This window comes from Crinia signifera, chromosome 7 (assembly GCF_055691185.1).
Source record: "Crinia signifera chromosome 7, ASM5569118v1, whole genome shotgun sequence".
Classification (NCBI taxonomy): domain Eukaryota; kingdom Metazoa; phylum Chordata; class Amphibia; order Anura; family Myobatrachidae; genus Crinia; species Crinia signifera.
Genome location: NC_139223.1, coordinates 86,006,365 through 86,032,340, shown reverse-complemented (window position 1 = coordinate 86,032,340; position 25,976 = coordinate 86,006,365). Strand labels below are relative to the sequence as shown.

General features: G+C 44.0%; 1 protein-coding gene across 1 annotated transcript in view; it reads left to right on the top strand.

The window, feature by feature from the left end:
- KATNIP (katanin interacting protein) overlaps positions 1-25,976 on the top strand; it is a 131,326-nt gene that overhangs the window by 34,570 nt on the left and 70,780 nt on the right. Inside the window, exons 9-13 of the mRNA XM_083153410.1 lie at positions 1,357-1,506; positions 2,985-3,130; positions 5,935-6,008; positions 15,696-15,789; positions 23,486-23,680. Coding sequence (XP_083009536.1) covers positions 1,357-1,506; positions 2,985-3,130; positions 5,935-6,008; positions 15,696-15,789; positions 23,486-23,680 — 659 coding nt within the window. The remainder of the gene's footprint in view (positions 1-1,356; positions 1,507-2,984; positions 3,131-5,934; positions 6,009-15,695; positions 15,790-23,485; positions 23,681-25,976) is intronic.

The window sequence follows — 25,976 nt, the reverse complement described above, 5'->3', positions numbered from 1 at the left end:
ACAACAGTGATCAGGTATGAATAACCCTCATAGTGCGCACACACTAGCCGATATGCACAAAAATATCCTTAACAATATTGTTGTCATTCATATCATTAATGATAATCGGCTAATCATAATGTGTACCCACCTTTAAAAATATGCCCCTTGATTTTCCTTAATCTTCGAAATAAATTTGCTCTATAGAAAAGGCCAGACAACCTGCAGTGTCTTGTGAATGCTGACTCAGCAGGCCTGCAATTTTGTTTCACCTATTTGTTTTTGCCAAAATCTTCATTTCATCTAAGCCCACCGCTTTCCTGCTTCAGGCATAGGTTAGACACTGGCCAAGTATGACTGACCTGTTGGTAAGAAAATTGTTAGTATTTCAGTATAAGGGTCAATCCCCTCTTACTAATGCCACAGCAGTCCTTTACTAAGTAACACATATTTATTTCCTGTAAATTACTACCAGATATTCCAAGGTTTTACCCCATGAACTGAGGACATGGGTATGCTTCCCACCATGGCCTAACTGTGTGGAGTTGGTATATTCTCACCGTGCTTGGTTAGATTTTCTCCAGGCACACCGGTTTCCGCCCACAATCCAAAAATATACTGGAAAGTTAATTGGCTCCAAACAAACAATTAACCCAAGTGTATAAGAGTGTGCATGCATATGTGTTTAGGGCAGACTAGATGGGCCAAGGGGTTCTCATTTGCCATCAAATCTTATGTTTCTATGTAATATATGTCCCTTTTTACCACAAATAATTTTTATTTTATATTTTATGTGCATTAAGAAATGTCTTAAAGTACATATTTTTTTTTTCATGTTCTAAGATGTATATTTCCATGTTTGTAGATAATCAGAAGTTGCAATGAAATATGTTTTAGAAGATCATACATTCTGATTCTAATACATATGAATACAGAAGGCATTAATTGACCTATATAAAACTTTGTGATGTTTAAGACATGGCAATGTTACTACGATAGGTAGTGTGCTTGCAGTTAGCGTTATCACGTTGATGTGTACAGGCTGAATAATGCATTTTAATTTCCTGCTTTGTAAATTTGCATTTCTAGGCTTGTTTATCCTTTAATAGTTTCATTAATAACTCTGTGTGATCTCAAAGCAATTTGGGATATTCTTTGTCAAAGTAAATCCTGTTCTAATTTAGTGCTGTCCTAGTATTTATATGAAGAAGGTCACAAACATGTTAGAAATATGTCCTTAAGTTAGAGTTATGTGGGATTTAGTTTATCACATTTCTTTGGTATTGAGTTTCATGTCTAACACACATTCATAAAGTATACAAATCATGTGTTAGACGTCTCACATTTATGGGTTGTTTTTTGCCTTTGTGTTTCAAGCTGTTGATAAGAAAGATGGGAGAGTTTTGTCGGCAAAGCGGAAAGACAGTGCTGAAGATTACATTCCTACAAAGCCTGTCATCGTGAGAAGCAAAACACAGAAATTAAAATCTTCATTCTCGTCAAAACAAGAGGAACACTTCTCACCTCGTAAGATTAGACATGGATTTTCTGTGCCTGTCCATATTGATCCCTTTTTATTCTGTATTGTCCATGTCAGATATACCTTAATACCCATATTAAATTACAAATCCAAATGTATACTTTTGTGATTTTCTTTGAAACAAAAAATATCTTGAGGGAAATGGTTACTTATGTTTATATGTTTCTCAGAAAAACTAATCAAATAGACATAACTGATAATGTGATAATTATGGAAGCTGAAATCATCAAAACTCATTTGTTCTTTCTTTACATTGCTTTATTCATGACCGGTGAATGGTAACTAGGATAAAGCACTGCATCTTCCCAATGGGATATATGCTCTACTTTTATTTCTTGAAAGCATAGGTTGTACTCCTATAGCTCTCCATGTCTGAGCACTTAAGTTTCGTCATGATTACAAGCCTCATTGGAAAGGAGAATGGTGTCCTGGGATCACGGAACCTTGGTATTTTTGTCTACCCAATAAAAATTGAATTCCCCTCAGAATTTTTGACCCTTTGGGGCATCAGTAGTTTTTTTCTGTAGTCCTAATTGTACAGGCTGTGTGGCCAAATCCAGATCAAATTAACCTAAAAAAGAAAAGAATATGGTTGGTATTTACTTAGACTGCTGTGATGGTGGTGCATAACAAAGTAGGTATTTTAAAATTAAAAAAGAAAAAGTGAAAATACTAAAATGTAGCGGATTCCGTATAGCAGAACACTACATTAGATGATATACAGGCTGTCCGACAAGACAGGGTTGATACTGATTCGGAAGCATCTGCTGGTGCTTTCCAGCATGCATATTATTTATGTGAGAATTTTCTGTGTGACTGCATGCAAAGCGTTTCCCATCTGCAGTCACAGCCGTCTTCTTTAGCACCTGAACTTGCACTCACACAGGCTGGGTGCAAAGGTCTGTCAAGAAAAGATGTGTTAGTCTCCATGCTACAGTCTTCTATGAGCACAGCCTACATATGACCACACTCCCAGAACACTGCTACTAGGCGTAACAGATCCGTGAGTTTGCAATATCAACTCCCAATCACTGCACAAGAAACACCAGTCTCTGGATAATGTGCACTGTTGAAGAATAGGTCAATCCGTATGCACTAGCAAACACGATCTGTGTGGTTTAAGGGTATATGTACTAAGCCCTGGAGAAAGATAAAGTACCAACCAACCAGCTCCTTTCCTTTTTTCAAACACAGCTTGTAACATGGCAGATAGAAGCTGATTGGTTGGTACTTTATTTGTATCTCGCTCTCTCCAATGCTTAGTAAATAGTGCCCTAATACTGATTTGATGCATGTGCAATTGACAATTTAATGAAGATATTTCACCATAGAAAGGTTCTAGAAAAAAAAACATTTTCCTTTCTCTTTAATAGGGCCTACACACATGCTGTATCAGTGAGTTTTATATTCAGGGTGTATAATGGACTCCTGAATATACATAAACTAACAAATTGTTCTGTTTCAGGACCAGTAATACGGCAAGTGAGACCACAATCTGTAACCAGGAAAAGCATGATAGAAAGTATGGATCCGGAACATTCTGCATATGATGTTATAAATGCTATTCACCTAGAGAATGAGGCAATTGGAAGAGCAAGCAGCAGACCAGCGGTGAGGGCTGTAATATTGGTGTTAAGTGAGCATGGTAGTATAAGTTTAGGTACTAGTGTCACCCAGATGTACACATTTTCTCTTTACATACTAGGAAAGCCGGGGAAGCTACTTCCCTCCACTGGCACTGGTGAGGGGGTTCCAGTTAATTAAGCCGCATTCAGGGGGCTTAGGACTAGTAGGGATACAAGTTCTGGGAAATGCTGTGAGACTTGTACATGTGGATCAAAGTGACAACAGTACACATGGTCGACATAGTCAAAATGTTGACACAAGCAAAATGTCGAGATGTCAAAGGTGGACGCATGAAAAAGTCCACATGGATTTTTCAAGTTGTTTTGTGTCAATGTCGACATGGACCCCCTATTTGTGTAACGCATACCATCACATGGCTCGCTTCGTTCGCCATTCTTCTAGACGTTCAATATTGTAGTCCACATGGATCATATAGCAGGAAAAGGTAAAAAAAAAACCTGTGAAAAACACATGGTGAACTTTTCATGTGTCGATCATTGACATGTTGACCTTTAGATAATGTCAACCTTTTTGTCCAGGTCAACCGTGTGCCTGTTGACCATTAGTGGTCGACCTATTGACTGTCAACCTTTTAACGAAAACAAGCGCTGTACTGTGTTGATTCAACCTCATGACCGCACAGAGTTTCGGCCTTGGTAGACTTCAGTATACAAAAAAGATGCACATTCAAAACAGACTCTTTGCCAGCAGCTCCTGCTCTCTTCCTCTGAGTGTCCCCAGCTGCAAGGAAGCATTTCTAGATTTGCATACTAGGACAGCATGATTCTCTTACAGGTCTGCTGCTGGGCTTCGGTGTTTGCTTTTGCACTGTGCACTTCTCTGGATTCTGTATTCTATGGTGGAATCTAGTTGGCTAATTACGTGCACTTCCCAATCCAATTACCAAGGTTTACCCTGTGGGTTAAGACATGAGGGACGACTTTTCCATGCGGCCTCAGGAGCTGCAAGGTCTGAGAGAAAATTAACTTTAGGAAAACCCATAAATTCGCATTTAACCCCATGTTTACCCCATGTTTTCCTTATGGAGCACAATGTAGATAATTGTATTCACTCCAATATATCCCTTTTTTCCCTTATCTGTCACCTTCCCTCACCCAGTGTCCTTTTGTAATATGACCCCTACCGCCCATGGGCATCTGATCCCCAAAAAGCATATAACCCCCCTACTACTGTGTCCATAGATCCCATGAAATAATACGCCCTCTCCCCAGTGGCAACAAACTCCTTCTGTTAATAGAGTCACTGCTAGGGTATTTCTGTTGAATACCAACTGTCTTCTAGGTGTGCACTTTGCCTATTAGCCAATACCATTGTCACAATGTGCAAAACAGCATTAAAGTAGTGTGCTCATCTTTGTGACCTATTCACTTGCATTATTAAGTCCCAATATGTTAAGTAGAACAGAGGCAAGCAATAAGCCAGACTGAGGGCCAGATTCTCTAAGCTTTAAAGGTGATAAAATGGAGAGTGATAAACAGCCAACCAATCAGCTCCTGTCTGACATATTTCAAACACAGACTGTGACATGGCAGGTAGGAGCTGATTGGCTGGCTGTTTATCACTCTCCATTTGATCACTTTTGAAGTTTAGAGAATCTGGCCCTGAAAGTTAGATATGAGGAACAGCATTTCCAAATTGCACAGAGTAGATTCATTCACTCATAGGATGGCTGTTATTTTATTGTATTCTATGTGTGTGTGTGTGTGTGTGGGGGGGGGGGGGATTAATGTGATTTAAGGGGTAATTAGTGTTAGAATTCCAACTCAAATTATGTAGATAGTGATACATTTTAAATCACCAACAACTTTCCAAATTCAATTCCCCTCAATAACGCCTCTGCTTAAAAGGCATTTACTTTTCCTCTATACACTACCCTTGTACATCCCCTCCTGCAGCTTTTAATATTTGCTTTGCTTTTTATTTTTTTAACAACTTTACTTTTGTGTTCTTTTATGTCTTTATATTATCAGCCTCAGTTGTTTATTTCTGTTCCCTGGAGAGAAGTGTCATATCCTAGAGCAACAAAAATAAATAACTGAGAATATAAATGCATTACTGGAAAGCACAAAAGAAGTAATACATTTAGTGCATATTCCGAGAGGACATATACATACCAATAATTTATATCATCTGAAGATTAAAACTGCTCTTTAACACAAATGGTCCTTGCAGCTAAGAACAAAATAGGAACATATACCGAATGTATGAAGTTTTTGCTTACTTCCTGAAAATGAGGATTCTCAAGCATTTTTTGAACAGGGAACTTTATTTCTGTTCGTATTTTTTATCATGAATTATGCAACATGGACTATATGCCAAAAGGTTTTAATTCACAAATGTTGATGTAAGATTGGTTTGTAGATGTAGCATTGTGTTTTCCGTGTATGTTATTTTAGCTGAACTGTTGCCATTACATTTACATTAGCATGAGTCTCCAAACTGATTCATTACAAAAAATAAATTGCAGCAGCACATTATTGATGCAAGGAATCAGGCAAATAGGACCTAAACAGATCAGCGAACATCCGCATTTATTTACTGTATATAATTATATTACTTGCCATTTTTACGACTGGGTAAATGTAAGAATGTTGTTAAAAACATCAACACTTCCATGGTTTGGTTTCCTTACCCTAGCTCTATGAGCTGCCATTCCTTTGTTCCAACTTTTATAAAGGAGAGTGGCCCTAAGATTAAATCTGTAATATTGTGTGCATATAAGGTATATACTATTTACTTGCATTTAATTACACTTGTGGTTTAATTAGTCTTCCACAGCTTCAGAAAGGAAGGATGGTGTCATCACTCAAGCCATTGAAAGAATTAACCTTCTGGAATTCAGGTAGCAGCTTATTCTTGTAATCATTTAAAAAAAATAGTACAATGTTATGCCTAGAACTAGGGCAAGATAAAGGGAGGGACGTTAGGGCGTCCGTCCTGGGTCCCCCACAAATTAAGGAGCCCCACATACCCAGAGCCTTCTGACGGGGGCCCCAGATTGTTAAGAGATCCCTGTGCTCCTCGCTCCTCTACTGATGTCCTCTGTGGCTGCCGCTGCACCTGTCACACTGCATGACAGGTGACAGCGCCGGAGCATGAAGCTCAATGAATGTTGTTCCTGGCTCCCAACCCCCTGTGAAAGCATCAGCGCCAGGTGTGGGGAAAGGGGGCTGGGTTACATGGGATGGAGGGTGTGGAGCTACATTAGAGCAAAGCTGATGAAAGTATCGAAGACAGGATGAGGTGCCAGTCAGAATATGGTAAACACAATGTGAGAGAGAGAACTGCTATCATCAGCTGAGGGTTTTATGTGTGAGCAGCACTTCTACTGTCGGTAGCTGTGGGTGTTATGTGTGAGCAGCGCTTCTACTGTCGGCAGCTGTGGGTGTTATGTGTGAGCAGCGCTTCTACTGTCGGTAGCTGTGGGTGTTATGTGTGAGCAGCGCTTCTACTGTCGGCAGCTGTGGGTGTTATGTGTGAGCAGCGCTTCTACTGTCGGTAGCTGTGGGTGTTATGTGTGAGCAGCGCTTCTACTGTCGGCAGCTGTGGGTGTTATGTGTGAGCAGCGCTTCTACTGTCGGTAGCTGTGGGTGTTATGTGTGAGCAGCGCTTCTACTGTCGGCAGCTGTGGGTGTTATGTGTGAGCAGCGCTTCTACTGTCGGCAGCTGTGGGTGTTATGTGTGAGCAGCGCTTCTACTGTCGGCAGCTGTGGGTGTTATGTGTGAGCAGCGCTTCTACTGTCGGTAGCTGTGGGTGTTATGTGTGAGCAGCGCTTCTACTGTCGGTAGCTGTGGGTGTTATGTGTGAGCAGCGCTTCTACTGTCGGTAGCTGTGGGTGTTATGTGTGAGCAGCGCTTCTACTGTCGGCAGCTGTGGGTGTTATGTGTGAGCAGCGCTTCTACTGTCGGCAGCTGTGGGTGTTATGTGTGAGCAGCGCTTCTACTGTCGGCAGCTGTGGGCGTTGTGTGAGCAGCGCTTCTACTGTCGGCAGCTGTGGGTGTTATGTGTGAGCAGCGCTTCTACTGTCGGCAGCTGTGGGTGTTATGTGTGAGCAGCGCTTCTACTGTCGGTAGCTGTGGGTGTTATGTGTGAGCAGCGCTTCTACTGTCGGTAGCTGTGGGTGTTATGTGTGAGCAGCGCTTCTACTGTCGGCAGCTGTGGGTGTTATGTGTGAGCAGCGCTTCTACTGTCAGTAGCTGTGGGTGTTATGTTTGAGCAGCGCTTCTACTGTCGGCAGCTGTGGGTGTTGTGTGAGCAGCTCTTCTACTGTCGGTAGCTGTGGGTGTTATGTGTGAGCAGCGCTTCTACTGTCGGCAGCTGTGGGTGTTCTACTGTCGGCAGCTGTAGGTGTTATGTGTGTGCAGCGCTTCTACTGTCGGCAGCTGTGGGTGTTATGTGTGAGCAGCGCTTCTACTGTCGGCAGCTGTGGGTGTTATGTGTGAGCAGCGCTTCTACTGTCGGCAGCTGTGGGTGTTATGTGTGAGCAGCGCCTCTACTGTCGGCAGCTGTGGGTGTTATGTGTGAGCAGCGCCTCTACTGTCGGCAGCTGTGGGTGTTATGTGTGAGCAGCGCTTCTACTGTCGGCAGCTGTGGGTGTTATGTGTGAGCAGCGCTTCTACTGTCGGCAGCTGTGGGTGTTATGTGTGAGCAGCGCTTCTACTGTCGGTAGCTGTGGGTGTTATGTGTGAGCAGCGCTTCTACTGTCGGCAGCTGTGGGTGTTATGTGTGAGCAGCGCTTCTACTGTCGGTAGCTGTGGGTGTTATGTGTGAGCAGCGCTTCTACTGTCGGCAGCTGTGGGTGTTATGTGTGAGCAGCGCTTCTACTGTCGGCAGCTGTGGGTGTTATGTGTGAGCAGCGCTTCTACTGTCGGCAGCTGTGGGTGTTATGTGTGAGCAGCACTTCTACTGTTGGTAGCTGTGAGTGTTATGTGTGAGCAGCGCTTCTACTGTCGGTAGCTGTGGGTGTTATGTGTGAGCAGCGCTTCTACTGTCGGTAGCTGTGGGTGTTATGTGTGAGCAGCGCTTCTACTGTCGGCAGCTGTGGGTGTTATGTGTGAGCAGCGCTTCTACTGTCGGCAGCTGTGGGTGTTATGTGTGAGCAGCGCTTCTACTGTCGGTAGCTGTGGGTGTTATGTGTGAGCAGCGCTTCTACTGTCGGTAGCTGTGGGTGTTATGTGTGAGCAGCGCTTCTACTGTCGGCAGCTGTGGGTGTTATGTGTGAGCAGCGCTTCTACTGTCGGCAGCTGTGGGTGTTATGTGTGAGCAGCGCTTCTACTGTCGGCAGCTGTGGGTGTTATGTGTGAGCAGCGCTTCTACTGTCGGCAGCTGTGGGTGTTCTACTGTCGGCAGCTGTAGGTGTTATGTGTGTGCAGCGCTTCTACTGTCGGCAGCTGTGGGTGTTATGTGTGAGCAGCGCCTCTACTGTCGGCAGCTGTGGGTGTTATGTGTGAGCAGCGCTTCTACTGTCGGCAGCTGTGGGTGTTATGTGTGAGCAGCGCTTCTACTGTCGGCAGCTGTGGGTGTTATGTGTGAGCAGCGCCTCTACTGTCGGCAGCTGTGGGTGTTATGTGTGAGCAGCGCCTCTACTGTCGGCAGCTGTGGGTGTTATGTGTGAACAGCGCTTCTACTGTCAGCAGCTGTGGGTGTTATGTGTGAGCAGCGCTTCTACTGTCGGCAGCTGTGGGTGTTATGTGTGAGCAGCGCTTCTACTTTCGGCAGCTGTGGGTGTTATGTGTGAGCAGCGCTTCTACTGTCGGCAGCTGTGGGTGTTCTAGTGTCGGCAGCTGTGGGTGATATGTGTGAGCAGCGCTTCTACTGTCGGCAGCTGTGGGTGTTATGCGTGAGCAGCGCTTCTACTGTCGGCAGCTGTGGGTGTTGTGTGAGCAGCGCTTCTACTGTCGGCAGCTGTGGGTGTTCTACTGTCGGCAGCTGTAGGTGTTATGTGTGTGCAGCGCTTCTACTGTCAGCAGCTGTGGGTGTTATGTGTGAGCAGTACTTCTACTGTCGGCAGCTGTGGGTGCTCTAGTGTCGGCAGCTGTGGGTGATATGTGTGAGCAGCTCTTCTACTGTCGGCAGCTGTGGGTGTTATGTGTGAGCAGCGCTTCTACTGTCGGCAGCTGTGGGTGTTCTAGTGTCGGCAGCTGTGGGTGATATGTGTGAGCAGCTCTTCTACTGTCGGCAGCTGTGGGTGTTATGTGTGAGCAGCACTTCTACTGTCGGCAGCTTTGGGTGTTCTAGTGTCGGCAGCTGTGGGTGATATGTGTGAGCAGCTCTTCTACTGTCGGCAGCTGTGGGTGTTATGTATGAGCAGCGCTTCTACTGTCGGCAGCTGTGGGTGTTATGTGTGAGCATCACTTCTACTGTCGGCAGCTGTGGGTGTTCTAGTGTCGGCAGCTGTGGGTGATATGTGTGAGCAGCTCTTCTACTGTCAGCAGCTGGGGATGTTATGTGTGAACAGCGCTTCTACTGTTGGCAGCTGTGGGTGTTCTAGTGTCGGCAGCTGTGGGTGTTATGTGTGAGCAGCGCTTCTACTGTCGGCAGCTGTGGGTGTTGTGTGAGCAGCGCTTCTACTGTCGGCAGCTGTGGGTGTTCTAGTGTCGGCAGCTGTGGGTGATATGTATGAGCAGCGCTTCTACTGTCGGCAGCTGTGGGTGCTATGTGTGAGCAGCACTTCTACTGTCGGCAGCTGTGGGTGTTATCTGTGAGCAGCGCTTCTACTGTCGGCAGCTGTGGGTGTTGTGTGAGCAGCGCTTCTACTGTCGGCAGCTGTGGGTGTTCTACTGTCTGCAGCTGTAGGTGTTATGTGTGTGCAGCGCTTTTACTGTCAGCAGCTGTGGGTGGTATGTGTGAGCAGCACTTCTACTGTCGGCAGCTGTGGGTGTTTTAGTGTCGGCAGCTGTGTGTGATATGTGTGAGCAGCTCTTCTACTGTCGGCAGCTGTGGGTGTTATGTGTGAGCAGCGCTTCTACTGTCGGCAGCTGTGGGTGTTCTAGTGTCGGCAGCTGTGGGTGATATGTGTGAGCAGCTCTTCTACTGTCGGCAGCTGTGGGTGTTCTAGTGTCGGCAGCAGTGGGTGATATGTGTGAGCAGCTCTTTTACTGTCGGCAGCTGTGGGTGTTATGTATGAGCAGCGCTTCTACTGTCGGCAGCTGTAGGTGTTATGTGTGAGCATCACTTCTACTGTTGGCAGCTGTGGGTGTTCTAGTGTCGGCAGCTGTGGGTGATATGTGTGAGCAGCTCTTCTACTGTCAGCAGCTGTGGATGTTATGTGTGAACAGCGCTTCTACTGTCGGCAGCTGTGGGTGTTCTACTGTCGGCAGCTGTGGGTGATATGTGTGAGCAGCTCTTCTACTGTCAGCAGCTGGGGATGTTATGTGTGAACAGCGCTTCTACTGTTGGCAGCTGTGGGTGTTCTAGTGTCGGCAGCTGTGGGTGTTATGTGTGAGCAGCGCTTCTACTGTCGGCAGCTGTGGGTGTTGTGTGAGCAGCGCTTCTACTGTCGGCAGCTGTGGGTGTTCTAGTGTCGGCAGCTGTGGGTGATATGTATGAGCAGCGCTTCTACTGTCGGCAGCTGTGGGTGCTATGTGTGAGCAGCACTTCTACTGTCGGCAGCTGTGGGTGTTATCTGTGAGCAGCGCTTCTACTGTCGGCAGCTGTGGGTGTTGTGTGAGCAGCGCTTCTACTGTCGGCAGCTGTGGGTGTTCTACTGTCTGCAGCTGTAGGTGTTATGTGTGTGCAGCGCTTTTACTGTCAGCAGCTGTGGGTGGTATGTGTGAGCAGCACTTCTACTGTCGGCAGCTGTGGGTGTTTTAGTGTCGGCAGCTGTGTGTGATATGTGTGAGCAGCTCTTCTACTGTCGGCAGCTGTGGGTGTTATGTGTGAGCAGCGCTTCTACTGTCGGCAGCTGTGGGTGTTCTAGTGTCGGCAGCTGTGGGTGATATGTGTGAGCAGCTCTTCTACTGTCGGCAGCTGTGGGTGTTCTAGTGTCGGCAGCAGTGGGTGATATGTGTGAGCAGCGCTTCTACTGTCGGCAGCTGTAGGTGTTATGTGTGAGCATCACTTCTACTGTTGGCAGCTGTGGGTGTTCTAGTGTCGGCAGCTGTGGGTGATATGTGTGAGCAGCTCTTCTACTGTCAGCAGCTGTGGATGTTATGTGTGAACAGCGCTTCTACTGTCGGCAGCTGTGGGTGTTCTACTGTCGGCAGCTGTAGGTGTTATGTGTGTGCAGCGCTTCTACTGTCAGCAGCTGGGGATGTTATGTGTGAGCAGCACTTCTACCGGTACTGTCTGCAGCTTTGGGTGTTCTAGTGTCGGCAGCTGTGGGTGATATGTGTGAGCAGCTCTTCTACTATCGGCAGCTGTGGGTGTTATGTATGAGCAGCGCTTCTACTATCGGCAGCTGTGGGTGTTATGTGTGAGCATCACTTCTACTGTTGGCAGCTGTGGGTGTTCTAGTGTCGGCAGCTGTGGGTGATATGTGTGAGCAGCTCTTCTACTGTCAGCAGCTGTGGATGTTATGTGTGAACAGCGCTTCTACTGTCGGCAGCTGTGGGTGTTCTAGTGTCGGCAGCTGTGGGTGTTATGTGTGAGCAGCGCTTCTACTGTCGGCATCTGTGGGTGTTGTGTGAGCAGCGCTTCTACTGTCGGCAGCTGTGGGTGTTCTACTGTCGTCAGCTGTAGGTGTTATGTGTTTGCAGCGCTTCTACTGTCAGCAGCTGTGGGTGTTCTAGTGTCGGCAGCTGTGGGTGATATGTGTGAGCAGCTCTTCTACTGTCGGCAGCTGTGGGTGTTATGTGTGAGCAGCGCTTCTACTGTCGGCAGCTGTGGGTGTTCGAGTGTCGGCAGCTGTGGGTGATATGTGTGAGCAGCTCTTCTACTGTCGGCAGCTGTGGGTGTTTTGTGTGAGAAGCACTTCTACTGTCGGCAGCTTTGGGTGTTCTAGTGTCGGCAGCGGTGGGTGATATGTGTGAGCAGCTCTTCTACTATCGGCAGCTGTGGGTGTTATGTGTGAGCATCACTTCTACTGTTGGCAGCTGTGGGTGTTCTAGTGTCGGCAGCTGTGGGTGATATGTGTGAGCAGCTCTTCTACTGTCAGCAGCTGTGGATGTTATGTGTGAACAGCGCTTCTACTGTCGGCAGCGGTGGGTGTTCTAGTGTCGGCAGCTGTGGGTGTTATGTGTGAGTAGCGCCTGTAGTGTCGACAACAATGGGTGTAATGCATCAGATTGTTCATCTGTATTTGCGAGTATACCAATCCCGCCTTACGCTGACCTCCCTGTGTGTGTATACCAGTATTAGTCACACTAACCTATTTATATATTCATTTATTTTTTATTGATATTTGTGATTGACATTTAATTTACCTTATCGCTCCTTTGTATTGGATATCATGTGTTTTTAGATTACATAAATAAACACGTTTATACATGATCTTTTGAGTTATCACTTTATTATTGTTCCTAAAAGCGCAGAATGCCACTCTCTGTACAGATTTCCAATCGTAAGGTATTATAGTGTACCCAATTTTAATACTCAGCAGCTACCCCCACCCATGTAGTCTACAGCGCAGTCTCCACCATCTTGTATTAATAGGCAGAATGGAGTGCATCTACTGTCGGCAACCATGGGCGTAATACAGCGCTTCTACTGTTGGCAACCATAGGCATTCTTTTATGTCTTTAAAAGAAAAAAACCTCTCTGAGGACCTGTGATACACTGCGCTGCTCACTTAGGGCCTAATTCTAGTTCACTCTTAGAGGCAAATTCCTTCTTAGCTGGACAAAACCATGTGCACTGCAGGGGGGCAGATCTAACATGTGCAGAGAGATTTAGCTTTGGGTGAGTTATTTTGTTTCTGTGCAAGGTAAATACTGACTGCTTTATTTTTACACTGCAATATAGATCTCACTTTGAAAAAAAAAAAAAACCCAAATCTAACTCTCTCTGCAGATGTTACCTCTGCCCCACCTGCAGTGCACATGGTTTTGTCCAGCTAAGAAGGAATTTGCCTCTAAGAGTGTACTAGAATAAGGCCCTTAGAGAGGATATATCAGCTTGTTGGTGATAGGAGAATATTAGATCCAGCCATGGTTTAATAGCCATCAGCCTTTTTTCATTTGTCAAATAGGTGGTCTAAAAAACTACCATCAATCATTGCAGCCTTTAAACTGCACCAATTACGGCAACACCAGTATACCATTGTATTAAACAAAAGGATACACCATCTTCATTTAGAATTGAGGATGTATTGCCTCTAGATTTATTCACTGCCCCTGATGAAGTCCTGATTGACTCTATATGTAAATATGGTCCGTGGATTGACTCTATATGTAAATATTTTATGGTTACAGAGCAATTTAATCAAGTGTACATATGTGTGTGTATATATATATATATATATATATATATATATATATATATATATATGTATATATATATACAGTGACTCCCGTGAGGGAAAACAGCACTCACCAGACTTCACAAACACCAATGGTATAATGGAACAGAGTGTCCCAGGTTTAATAGTTCTTACGTGGAGCCTGCCGACGTTTCGGTCCAGCAAGGACCATTATCAAGGCAGAAAGTATTCAACCATCCAACAGCAACAATTCAGCAGCAAAAGGGGTAACAGGGACCCTGTTACCCCTTTTGCTGCTGAATTGTTGCTGTTGGACGGTTGGATACTTTCTGCCTTGATAATGGTCCTTGCTGGACCGAAACGTCGGCAGGCTCCACGTAAGAACTATTAAACCTGGGACACTCTGTTTCATTATACCATTGGTGTTTGTGAAGTCTGGTGAGTGCTGTTTTCCCTCACGGGAGTCACTGTATTTACATAGCACTGTCCCTCTTGGACACTGCTATTTATACGGCACCCTAGCGGTTACCTTATTGTGTGGGTGAGAGTGCAGGTCTTGTACATATATATATATATATATATATATATATATATATATATATATATATATATATATATATATATATATATATATATATATATATATATATATATATAGAGAGAGAGAGAGAGCTCTGTAGTTGTAAAAGAGAGCACCACACAACTGAAAGAATTATAGTTAAAAAATATATATATATTTATTTACTTGATGCAATCAATAGAAAATCTGATTTATAAAACATCACTGTATACAGACTTAAACATGCATATATAACATAACAAATAAAAAACAAATAAAAAACAGCTCCTCAATATCTACTTTGAAAAAACAGATGATGTTAATCTGTTATAACCAGCTCCGGAGTGGTATTTAATAGAAATGAAAACTCATTGGGCGATAGAGTCTCTCCAGAAATGGAGGGATTGGTATTGAAATGTGTTGGTTAACAAATTGGCAGTTCTCAAAGCCTTGGTTTGTTTAAACAGGATGGCGGAATTGGCCAGTAGCGGTAGTAGATATGCCCACTTGAATATAATCAAAGGGTGGTTTATTGTAAACCCATATGCCGGCAATACCTCAATACAAGAGTAGTTGTCTCCTTGCCATGGAGGATTAGTGACTATTGACCCTACCCAATTTCTCATCTGAACGTTTCCGTCCTTTGGAAGATTGAATTCTGACGGTCAAGCTGGCCGATATTTCCGAAATCGGAAATGTTCAGACAGATGTAAAAAAGATTAGGTTTAGGGCATGTCTAGCAATGTTAGGGCATGTCTATGGGAGCACCAATGACCCCTTTCCACATGCTGTCATCCCTGTTAGTCCATTGTGGGATAGCGTCCTCATTCTCAAGTGCTGGTTAACAAAACTAAGGTACTATTAATAGTGTATTTGATATATCTGTCTGTGTATATGTGAGGTCATTACCTTTTTGCATTTTGTAACTGCTCTTTTAGGATTTGGATTTAAGTAATACACACTACTACTCCCAGCATTCTGTCCATCTTCCTGCTGGAGGTCTATTGACTGTGAGAATTCTGTGACTTACAGTTAAGACTACAGGCTGTGTGCAATGGGGGTCCCCGCGGCCGGCGAGGGGGTTAAACAGTGAGAATCACTGAAAACCAGCGATCCTCGCTGTTTAACCACTTCGCCGGCCGATCGCCTTATTCGGCGTCTCGGGAAATCCTCACTGTCACAGGACGGCGAGGATTCCCCCAAACAGCGAAACCCACGGCTAATGCAGCGAACCAGCTGCATTTCACCACGGGTTTCGCTGCTTCAGCAGCAAAATACGACGATTTGTTTTTGGAGCGAGGGGAATCGGCATATTGGGGGGGGGGGTGTCTGTTGAATACTGTGGGGGCGAGTGGTGACAGTGAGCAGGCAGCCCTTTTTCGCTGTCACCGCTCACCCCCGGCATTGAATACTTGCCTACAACTCTAATGGTTCACATAGAAAAGTAGAGTTTGTTATGTCACTAATATGTTATGTCCACCGAACCGAGGACATTGTCATATGCCACAGTTTAAGTCATTCCTAGGGTTAAAAAAAAATAAAAAAATATTTCAAATATTTTCCAATTGTACTAAAATTAAAGTGTGACGATATATTTTTCCTTCTTATATAGTCAACAGAAGAAATTGCTGAAAGTTCTCCAGAACATTGATAACAATTCTTCTTCCTATAATGACCCAAAGGCAGACAACCTGAATTATAATTTGGTAAGCATTTTTGTCACAACTTCAAATTCATGTAGGTAATGCCACAAGACTTATCCGCATGCCTCAGTGGTAAGGTTAGATATTATGGATATTTATGTATATACTAATTAATACTCTCTGCTGTACAATGACAGCTGTAAGTAGTCCTTTGTGTTGTTTTTTTAACATTTTGTAAAACTCTTTGTAAAATGATTGTGTGTGTGCCGATGTAGGACAGTAAAGTCCCCAGCGTGATCAGAATGTTACTGCATTTTGCTTTCAGTTTCTCACTTGAATTAATTTTACATTTACTCAGAATAAGAACATAGCCGGTATCCAATAAGGTGCAGTAGGTAAATAATAATAGTGTCACAAATGCCGAAGTAAATGTCTTTAAAAAGTATGCCTGTCCCTGCACATTAGTGATAGTTTGTTGAAATGCATTAGTCTACTTTCGATTCTCCCCAAATACTGTATGCTTTCTTTATAATAGGATTAACAAGACCCAGCGGGGTAGCCAGAATCTGCAAGTGCATACACACTTGTCAATGATGAGCAATGGTGGGGATGGGTGGAGAAGGGGACCATGCTGCATTCCGTAGCATGGCTCTCACTGGCGATATCCCATGATATAATTTCCCATCATCAATACCTAACCACGGGGATCACGCATTTTACACACTAGACGAGAAACACAATAATGTTGTTGCATTATATCGTTATTGTGCTTATTGTGTAAAAAATGCCTAGTGTGTACACACCTTTATACTGAAATCCATGCCATGTTGGCTCATCACTAGGGAAGAGGCAGCAATGGAATATTTTCTCCCAATTGTGTCCATTAAAAAAATTCTATAGACCTTTGGACCTCTACAGTTTGTTTAGTATGAGAGGAATGGAAACTTTACAAGTAGCTGTCTTTGTGGCACTCGGAATACAGCATATTGCTTATTTATCAAGGTACAGTTGAAGATCAGATTCTAGGATTAATATTAATACCACATGTCACATGTTAGATCAGGACTGTGAACTCTTGCCAAAAGTGCTGTAGAAGAGAAATAACTGCACTCCCCACACATGAGTTATGTTATTAATACCACAGCATTATTAACCTAGAAAGACTGATAGATGTGCTTCCGAATGCAGGTATGCTTGCTGGGTAACTTCCTCCATGCAGAGCTGGACTTTTTAGGTTAGATGTGGTAAAACCTATATAATACGAGAGATCACTCCAACATTTCCTGCATTAAGCATATAGTCATATTGGGGGTTATCCTAGTTCACTCGGAAAGGCACAATCACTCTCTAATGGACAAAACTATATGCACTGCAGGTGGGGCTGATGTCACATGTGCACAGAGAGTTAGATTTGGGTGTTTTATTGTTTCTGTGCAGGGTAAATACTGGCTGCTTTATTTTTACACTGCAATATACAGTAGATATCAGTTTGAAGTACACCCCCATCAAAATCTAACTCTCTCTATACATGTTACATCAGCAGCATCTGCAGTGCATATGGTTTTGTCCATTAGAGAGCGATTGTGCCTCTCAGATTGAATCAGAATAACCCCCACTGTGCTTTGCATATTTGTGTGCATAGATATCAAATCTTCAGTGGTGATATTTTTATCTTCAGCCTTTATTAATGTGTACATGATTTGTATTTCTGTACTTTTAAAAGGTTTACATTTGTAATGCAGACAAATCTTTTGACTTTTTTTTTAAGGTGCTGAATACTTTTGTGAGCCACTGCCTATCCAATCCTTCTAAAATATATCTTGCAAAAACAGTGCATGAAACATGTTTATCATTTCATTTTTAAAATGTACCTAAAACATTTAGAGGTTTGTTTGGGACTTACATTTTTATAAAAAGTATTGCACATTTACATTTTGGCGCTCACAAGTTAAATAACTACTTCCGATATCCCTGCAATATTAAAGTGTATAACTAATGACCTGTCAGTTGTGCTGGGGTGTAGGGAAAAAAAGACAATTTTTCACCTGAAATGTACTGTCATTCTTTTTAGTTAGTGTTACACTTGGCTGCGGTTTGACTAATGGTTGCCCAGTGCTTGCTGACTGGTTATTACACTGCAAGTTCTTGTTCCAATAGCAGTTCTCATAAACAATACGAAAACATGCAGCCCAAAATAGTACTGCTCTGACAGCCCTCTCCTGCCATTATAGTACCAGAGACTAATGGAGATTCAGTATGGCTTGTTACACCTCAGACCCAAAGATATGTCCGCACAAATACGACATGGTCTGTAAACTGTTTCAAGAGAAAACGGAAAGATTGCTTATTTACATTTTTTTTGTTATTTGCTTGCCCTATTGGAAATGGATAGCAATGGGCAAAGGGCCTGAGTCGGCCCTGAAAGCTATTGTGCAAATTTACAGATGACGGCCGCCAAGACAAAAATAAAACCTGCCCCGTGTAAACTTACAAGAGAATTGTAAAACTAGACTGGTGGAGAGCCTCCCTTAAAACGCTTGGGCGCGCCTGCATTTTATCTGACATTTCCCCCAAAAACTGCATGTTTTTACCCCAAACACCGACTTCATTTCCACATTGCATTAACAACCCATATGCATTTTCTGTCACTATTTGTTTTTGTGCGATGCATAAGGTATATATCGTGTTGCACATTTGTTTATATGCTTTGTTAGGGGCTGCAACATCCTTGAGGTGCCATATAAATAAAAGAGAATTACAGCAAGGATGAAAGAGGGGAGAGGATAGGTGCGGAGGACAAATTAGGTCCATAACTGGTACTAGGGAGAAACATGTCAGATGGAAGTGGAATGGGTAGTGTGGGTATAGCTTGTGGGATCTGATCTATGGAGTCCATTTTAGATGTAAAGTTGGTGGCACTTTCAAAGGCAGAGAGTGAGGAAGGGGTGGACAGAGGAGGGAGTTGAAAGTGGCAAAGGGACTCTGGGGGTTCAAAAGTGGGAGGAGATGATTTTTGAATTTTTTTTTTTTTTACCTATTGGGTGTTTCAGATAATCAATCAAACAAATGGAGGAGATTCATACAGACATAGGGTTCTAAGAAGCTCAATATATAATGTTGAATGTAAGAGAAAGTACTCCAAGAGGATAATAACCATCTAACTGACATAAGTATTCGATTTGTCAAATAAGAAATATAGGGGTAGATTTATAAAGCTTGGTGAAGTGATAACTTGTCTGGTTTTTATCACCAGCCAATCATTACATCACATACCTGAATACCGGAATAGCATAGAACTATTAGGGGGAAGTGAGGTTACGGCCAAGGAAGAAAGAGGGGGGAAGGATGTGAAGCTCCTCATTCAAACAGGCACATAGTGTTTAGCAAAAGAAACATTTCTGATATGTGGGTATAACAGGCGTAGCAGTACTATATGAGTTTGGAGATGATGTTCTTATGACTTATGTTTAGAGAGGAATATGGAAGAAGACTGCCTTAGAGAAAGCTTTCCTCCACTGTGGCTCAGCAATTCATGAACACTTTTGCAGGTATCTGAGATCATGGGTTCAAAACCCACCATGACTCTAATGGTTTGGGGTTTGTATGTCCTCCCGGTGCTTGCATGGATTTTTCTTTCCCAAACAAAAAATACACCAGTAGGTTAGTTGGCTCCCCAAAAAATATTAAGTCTACTGTGTGCATGTAGGGCATACTTGATGGGCTATTCTCTTTGTCTATATTTATAACTCCCAAGTCCCCCCACAGCTACCATCTGACTTTAACCCACATGGTAGTGCCTATGCCAAACCTCCCTCTTCTCTTCCCACCGCCGTCTAACCCTACCGGCATACTTGTTTTTGGGTTTCCAGTGTCAGAATTGTGATAGTTGCCTTGATTCCATGGACAAACTTCTCTAGTGTCTTGACTGGTGACACCCCAATCACCAGAATGTTAGTTACATCCTGTTATAACATCATCATCATCATCATCATGGCCTGATTAAGGGTTCCAGCCGCCCTAGGTTAATACAGAAGTGGCCACCAACCCTCTCTCCTCCTTCCCTAACACCAATTTTTTTTGCTCATATTTAGCTAAAAGTCTGTAACCGGTTCGGGCCTCAGCTCCATTCATATTGACACTTACCGCCCTAGCAGTGGTGCTACCGGGAACAGTGGAAAAAATTACAGCCTTGGCGGAAGAGCCAGCCGTGGCTCTCACAGGATCTCCTCTTCCCAGCATCCCTGCCTCGGTGACTCTGCTCCATTCATATTTCCTCTTACCACCCTAGCAGTGCTTGTAACGGCAGCAGTGGCAACAATCACATTCTTAGCGGCAGAGCCAGCCGCTGCTTTCACAGATCTTCTTTTCTGGGAGTCCCTGCCTCAGTGACACCGACAATCCCAGCAGGCACCGCTGCTCCAACATTTCAAGATCTTGCTAGACCCCAAGCAGCACTAGAAAACACTCTGTTACATTGTGCCAGACTACTGTAAGTATATTGATGATTAACCTTTTTAGACCCATGGCAGGGGAAGATTTAAATAAAATGGTTCAGTGAGGACAGACAAGATGATGTTAACTCAGGTTATAAATAACTATTTATCTTTCGTCCATCCTGGTGACAGCTAACCATTGGATGTAGGAGGGTCCGCAGGAGCTTGGCACCTATGCTGACTTCTTTGAGAGGCAGGCTCCTCCCTTCTGCATCCCAGAATTCCTCAGTTTGTTTTAGGTGCCCACCAGAGTGGGTGCTGTGCTGACTTGGCTGCGTGCTGCAGCCGTTTGGTGTTAGAGTAGCTAGGTGTTTGTCAGTTTATTAATATCCACTAGTTAGTGCAGACACAGTGTGTAACTTCCAGAGGAAGTTTATGCACACTGAGAGCGCAGCAGAGGCTGACATAAGTGCTTCCTGTCAGCTCTCTGTGTGCAGAGGGACGCTGTCTGCCCTCTCTGCACAGCGCTTTAACCTCCAGGAAGAGAGGTTTCCTGGGCCCTGGGGTGAGTCCTGAACCTGCTTCCTGCTTAGGGGGGGATTTTGGGGGATGGACCCCCCACTATGGCGCTGCCATTTTCAGGGGCTTATAGGCAGAAATCCAGAAATGGAGTTGATGCCTATTACAGGAGTCCAGCGTAGCTGGATGCTTCCAAGTGGTCCCAGTCTGAGGGGAGACAGTGAAGGTGAGGAGAAACCCTTGGTAGGAGCGGCTAAAGGGGGGAAAAGGTGCCAATAGGCTTCCTTCCCCGCTGAATCAGAGACTTGGTCTCTTCCTGCTCTCTGTTCTGGTGTCCTTTCTCTCCACACTGCGGAGCTGAAGCAGGATTTACACTGCAGATCAGAGTGGAAGTTTCTCGTGGGCAGCGCTTTCCCTGTGACCGCTGAGGGACCATTGCTGCAGCGCAGACAGATAACTATACTGTTACATTATTCTGTGCAGATGCCTGACATTCTGCACTGTGTGTAATTATGACAGAAAGGTGTAGTGCTGCTGCTCTTGGGAGGGAGCACCTGCCATGTTAAGTAACTGCAGATTTTGTGGTGTTAAATTAACAATTGAACTGATGGATCAGGGGGATTTGTGCCTGAGCAGCCTGAACCTGCATGGGCGGCTGCCTTGGGGAGATCTATGAATGCTTTGGTGCAGGCTTTAAATAGGCAAAGGGATGATCTTGTAAAATCCCCTGGCCCTTTATCCCCCTCTCAACTGTCTGTGGGCTCTATTACCCCATCTCAGGGAGACCCAGCTATACTGCAGATTATGCAAGACACTGTGCAGAGTGATCATAAAATGAATGCATTTATGGAACAGCTTGCCAAGACCCCTGAGGTTACTTCTCCTAGACATCCCTTATCTACACCTCCCCTCTTGAATTTAGATTCTGATGAGGAAGGTGTGTGCGCTGAGGATGTATTTTGGGACCAGAGGGAAGAAGTTGAATCTTCTGTCCCTGGTATTGAGGATTTGATTCTTGCAATTAAGCAGATTTGAATCTATCAGATGAGGACTAAGTGCAAGCTCATTGTGTATTCAAGAAAATACACAGAGATTCAGTTACTTTTCCCTCGGATGAGGGCATGATAGCTCTACTGAGAGAAGCATGAAAGACCCCTGATAAGAGGCTCCTCATGCCTAAAAGATTTGCAAACATGTATTTAATGCCAGAGGAGCATGTACAATTATGGAAAAAGACCCCTCTGGTGGATGCGCCTGTTGCCAGGTTGTCTAAATCCACGGCTTTACCGGTCCAAGGGGGTGCTGTATTTAAGGACCCTGTGGACAAAAGATTGATGGCTGTCTTAAGGCTGTGTTTGAAGGGGTGGGCTTTACCTCATGCCCTATTATTACCTCTGCTTTGGGTATCCGAGGCCATGATGAAATGGGCTGATACCTTATGTAATCATGTCCATCCTGACTCTGAAGCTTTTGCCTTGGCTGAAAACCTTAAGTGTGCTGCAGAGTACGTTTGTGAACCTGGGGAAGAAGGCGACAAGATGGCGTCAAAAATGTCAGCCACCTCCGTGACATCGAGGAGAGCTCTCTGGCTTAAAGCTTGGGAAGCTGACAGCAAATCCAAGAAGTCTCTAGAAGCTTTGGCTTTTAAGGGAGAACTTCTTTTTGGGGCAGAACTTGAGTCCATTATAAAACAAGCCACGGGGGGGAAAGAGCACTTTCCTGACCATAATCTCTAAGTACTCGGTGTCTAAGTTTGGGGCTTTTAGGCCGTCCTTTCGCTCCTCATGTCTGGGGGGGCATCCAATAGAGGACAAGCAGGAAGAGGAAAGTTTCCCTCCAGCAAGGGGAGGGCACCCAGATCCCGTTTTTGGGGCCTTTGCTAAGAAACACCCTTCCAAGAGTGAGGATAAATCCTCAGCATGAAGGGGCGGAGGCTCCCCATTCTGGGATCAGAGTGGCGGGTCGCCTACTGCAGTTTCGAGATATGTGGAACATCTCCACCTCGGACCCTTGGGTTCTCTCCATCATTTCTCAGGGTTGCAGGATAAATCTTAGGGGTGCTCCTCCAAAGAGATTTCTCCTAACACCTCTTGAGGGTGGCAACGTCAATTCTCGTCAAGGGAGTAGTGGTCCCGGTATCTCAGGAGGAAAGGAAGAAGGGATTTTATTCCTTTCTTTTCTTGGTACCCAAACCAGAAGGGAATTTTCTAGGTTGGGTTAGGTTATGCAGGGTGGGGGTTATGGGGAGGTTTGCTTTGGGCAGTTTTTGGGATGGTTTGTTTTGGGGTTTTGTTATATTTTCTTAGATATACATTACTATTTGTATACTTTTGGACTATGACTAGATATGCTACAAGTATACCTGGACTTAATACAGTTTGTTTTTGTACACTCTAATAAGCATATCATCTCTTATTATATACCCTGTATATCTTTGAGTTATCAAACCTGAATGGCGCCATCAGGTGGTTGTATGACTATTTCCTCGCACTAGAGGTATTCCGTGTATCCTGATTGTAATATACATCTTTTAATTGTGTGCATTGTCATATGATGCTGAATTGTTGCATATCGCCTGTAACTATTATGTCTATCTCAGATCTGTTAGATTTGTGGATGTTTTTTTTTTTTTTTTAATTAGGTGTATTCTCATAAAAACTCAATAAAAACGAATACTACAAGTTTTAAAAGAAAAGTGCTATGCTATTGCTTTAGTGCACAGTACAGTATAGATTCTCAGTGCTCTTTACATTTACATAATTACTCTTTTTGTTAATTTGTTTTTGTGCATGTAACTTTGTTTGCAGCCTGCAGTAAAAGATGCAGTATACATTACAGTGGAAATTATATCCAATTGGGGAAATCCTTACAGCGTTGGTTTAACTGAAGTCCAATTCTTTGATGTAGACAATCAAAAAATATATGTTTCCCCTCATGATGTGGACATTAGGAATGCTGATTTTCCCGGAGACCTTCATTGCTTGGTTAATGGAAAATGTCAGGTACTGTAAGCTCAATTTTTTTTCTATTGCTTAAAATTTCCAGTTTACAATACAATCTATAATCCTTGTTATGTAACGTAGGCATGTCCGGGCCACCCGGGGGGAAGGGGGGTGTGTTTGGCCATGTTCTACCCAGAACATGGCCACCCTTTGCCAGGCGGCAGCTGGTACTGTTTGAGTGCTTCGCTGTTCATCGCAAGTGGGACACCCTTGCCCTGGGCTGGGGCAGCCTGGCGCTGCATGTTGCAGTTTTGCAAAATTTCGCAAAACTGCAACTAACTCCGAATCAGGCACTACATACAGTACATAACATACAGTAGCAACTGTTAGGCACCAACGCCAAAAAGGTTGGTTAGCAGGTATTTTTTATTTTTTTTTACCAATCAGTGTGTAAGCAGGGTTTGATCTTTATTTCATGCATATTACCATCATTATGTATAGCTGCGTACAGCGGCTAAACCCCACCAAACTAATGGGCGTGCTGCTAAAAACTTTTGAATGCTGAAACAGTTGACTTTTTGCACATTCTAAATCACCTAATTTTTGTGCACCTAAAAACTTTTTGCAACTGCACTCAAAACCTCTTGCTGTGCGTGTGCACTGCAACTCATGCATACTCATGCATGCATACTCATGGTTGATATGCGTACAAAATGGCTGCTTTGCTTCCACACCTGAATGACCATCCATGTACGCCCAATATGTGTACACCACTAACTACTGTAGGGAATGATAACATCACAATTGATTCTTCTTATTGTAGTACCTTAAAGGAGCATACCATGTCATTTAAAATATAATTTTATTTCCAGTGGATTGCTAAAGTTGTTGTTTTTTCGGGGTATTAGTAGATTTTCCAACTGATTACTACAATAACATTTTTGTGTTTTGGATTACAAATGACTTCTGTGATAAGGCCCCATCTCCTCTACACGAGGATGCAGGTTGCTTCATCACCTTGTGGTAGGGTCATATTGATGGAAATCACATAATAATGGACCAATAGATCAGTATGGCTGAAAGTGCATATCTGTAGAAACAAATTAGACTTTTGTCCTCCATTATCTTGCAGGTATAAGACAGATAAATGTTATTGTAAAATATGTGGAGTAGTAGTAGTAGTAGTAGTAGGTATACTTTTCTTTATTGGGCAGTGGGGCAGATGTATTAAGCCTGATGAAGAGCTAAAATGGAGATTAAGTAGAAGGTGGTAACGCTCCAGCCAATCAGCGGTTTGAAAAATAACAGTTGGGAGTTGATTGGCTGGTGCATTATCACCTTTCACTTTATCTCTTCACCAGGCTTAATACATCTGCCCCATTATTGTTTAGGCTGCTTCATTTGTTTGAATATGGAATATGCTGCGCTATATAATAATATATAAGTATTCTATATAATAATATATAAGTATATATTATATAAGTAAATAAATAGTGTAGTAATGTAGGTGATGGTTATTAATGACATCAGTATGACCAGTGACGGACAGCAAGCAGCTCTGGGGTCACATGTGGCCCTCCATGCCTTGGCCTGCATCTCCCAGCTCCTTCCTTCTCTCTTGTCATATTTACTTGTTATAGTTTGGAATGCTTGTATAAAGGACCAGCCTGTGCAATATTACTGGAATTAAGGCCCTTATTCTGGTTTATTCGCTCAGGCGCTAATTCGCACCCTTGCAAGTCAACCAGAACCTGCCCTGCCAATGGTGGTACACCCCCCCCCCCCCCTTCGCACACCGGGTTTGTTCGCCTGGCATGCGAAAGGATGTTTAACATAAACATCCATTCGCATGCCAGTGGGAACCTCCCCATCTTTCGATGGTCGAATGATGGTGAAGGCGTACGCATATGTAAGGGTGGTCCAGATCACCCGTACATACAGTATGCATGTAAAAAATCCAGGGAATTGGGCGGGCAGCTGACATCTTGTTATGTCAGCTGTCTGCCCCCGCACGTACGTCATGAACGCATTAGCATGTGTGCACCCAGTGTTTTCATGGGAACATTCATGAAACACTGGGCGTTCACATATGCCAATTAGCCTGCTCGGCACCCCATGCCCCCACCCCTCCCCCCAACCCCCCCCCCCCCCCCCCTGCTCAAAAGGCATCTAGCGTGCACCCAGCGAAGCGACTTTTAGCATAGTTCACATGCACCCAGCGTATACACATGCCCAGAAATGCTGCTGCATATGCGCATATGCAAAACATTGTTCCACAGTGCGTATTCACACAAGAGCGAGTCAACCAGAATAAGGGCCTAAGTGTATAAGGTTTCCTATAGCTGATGTACTGTAC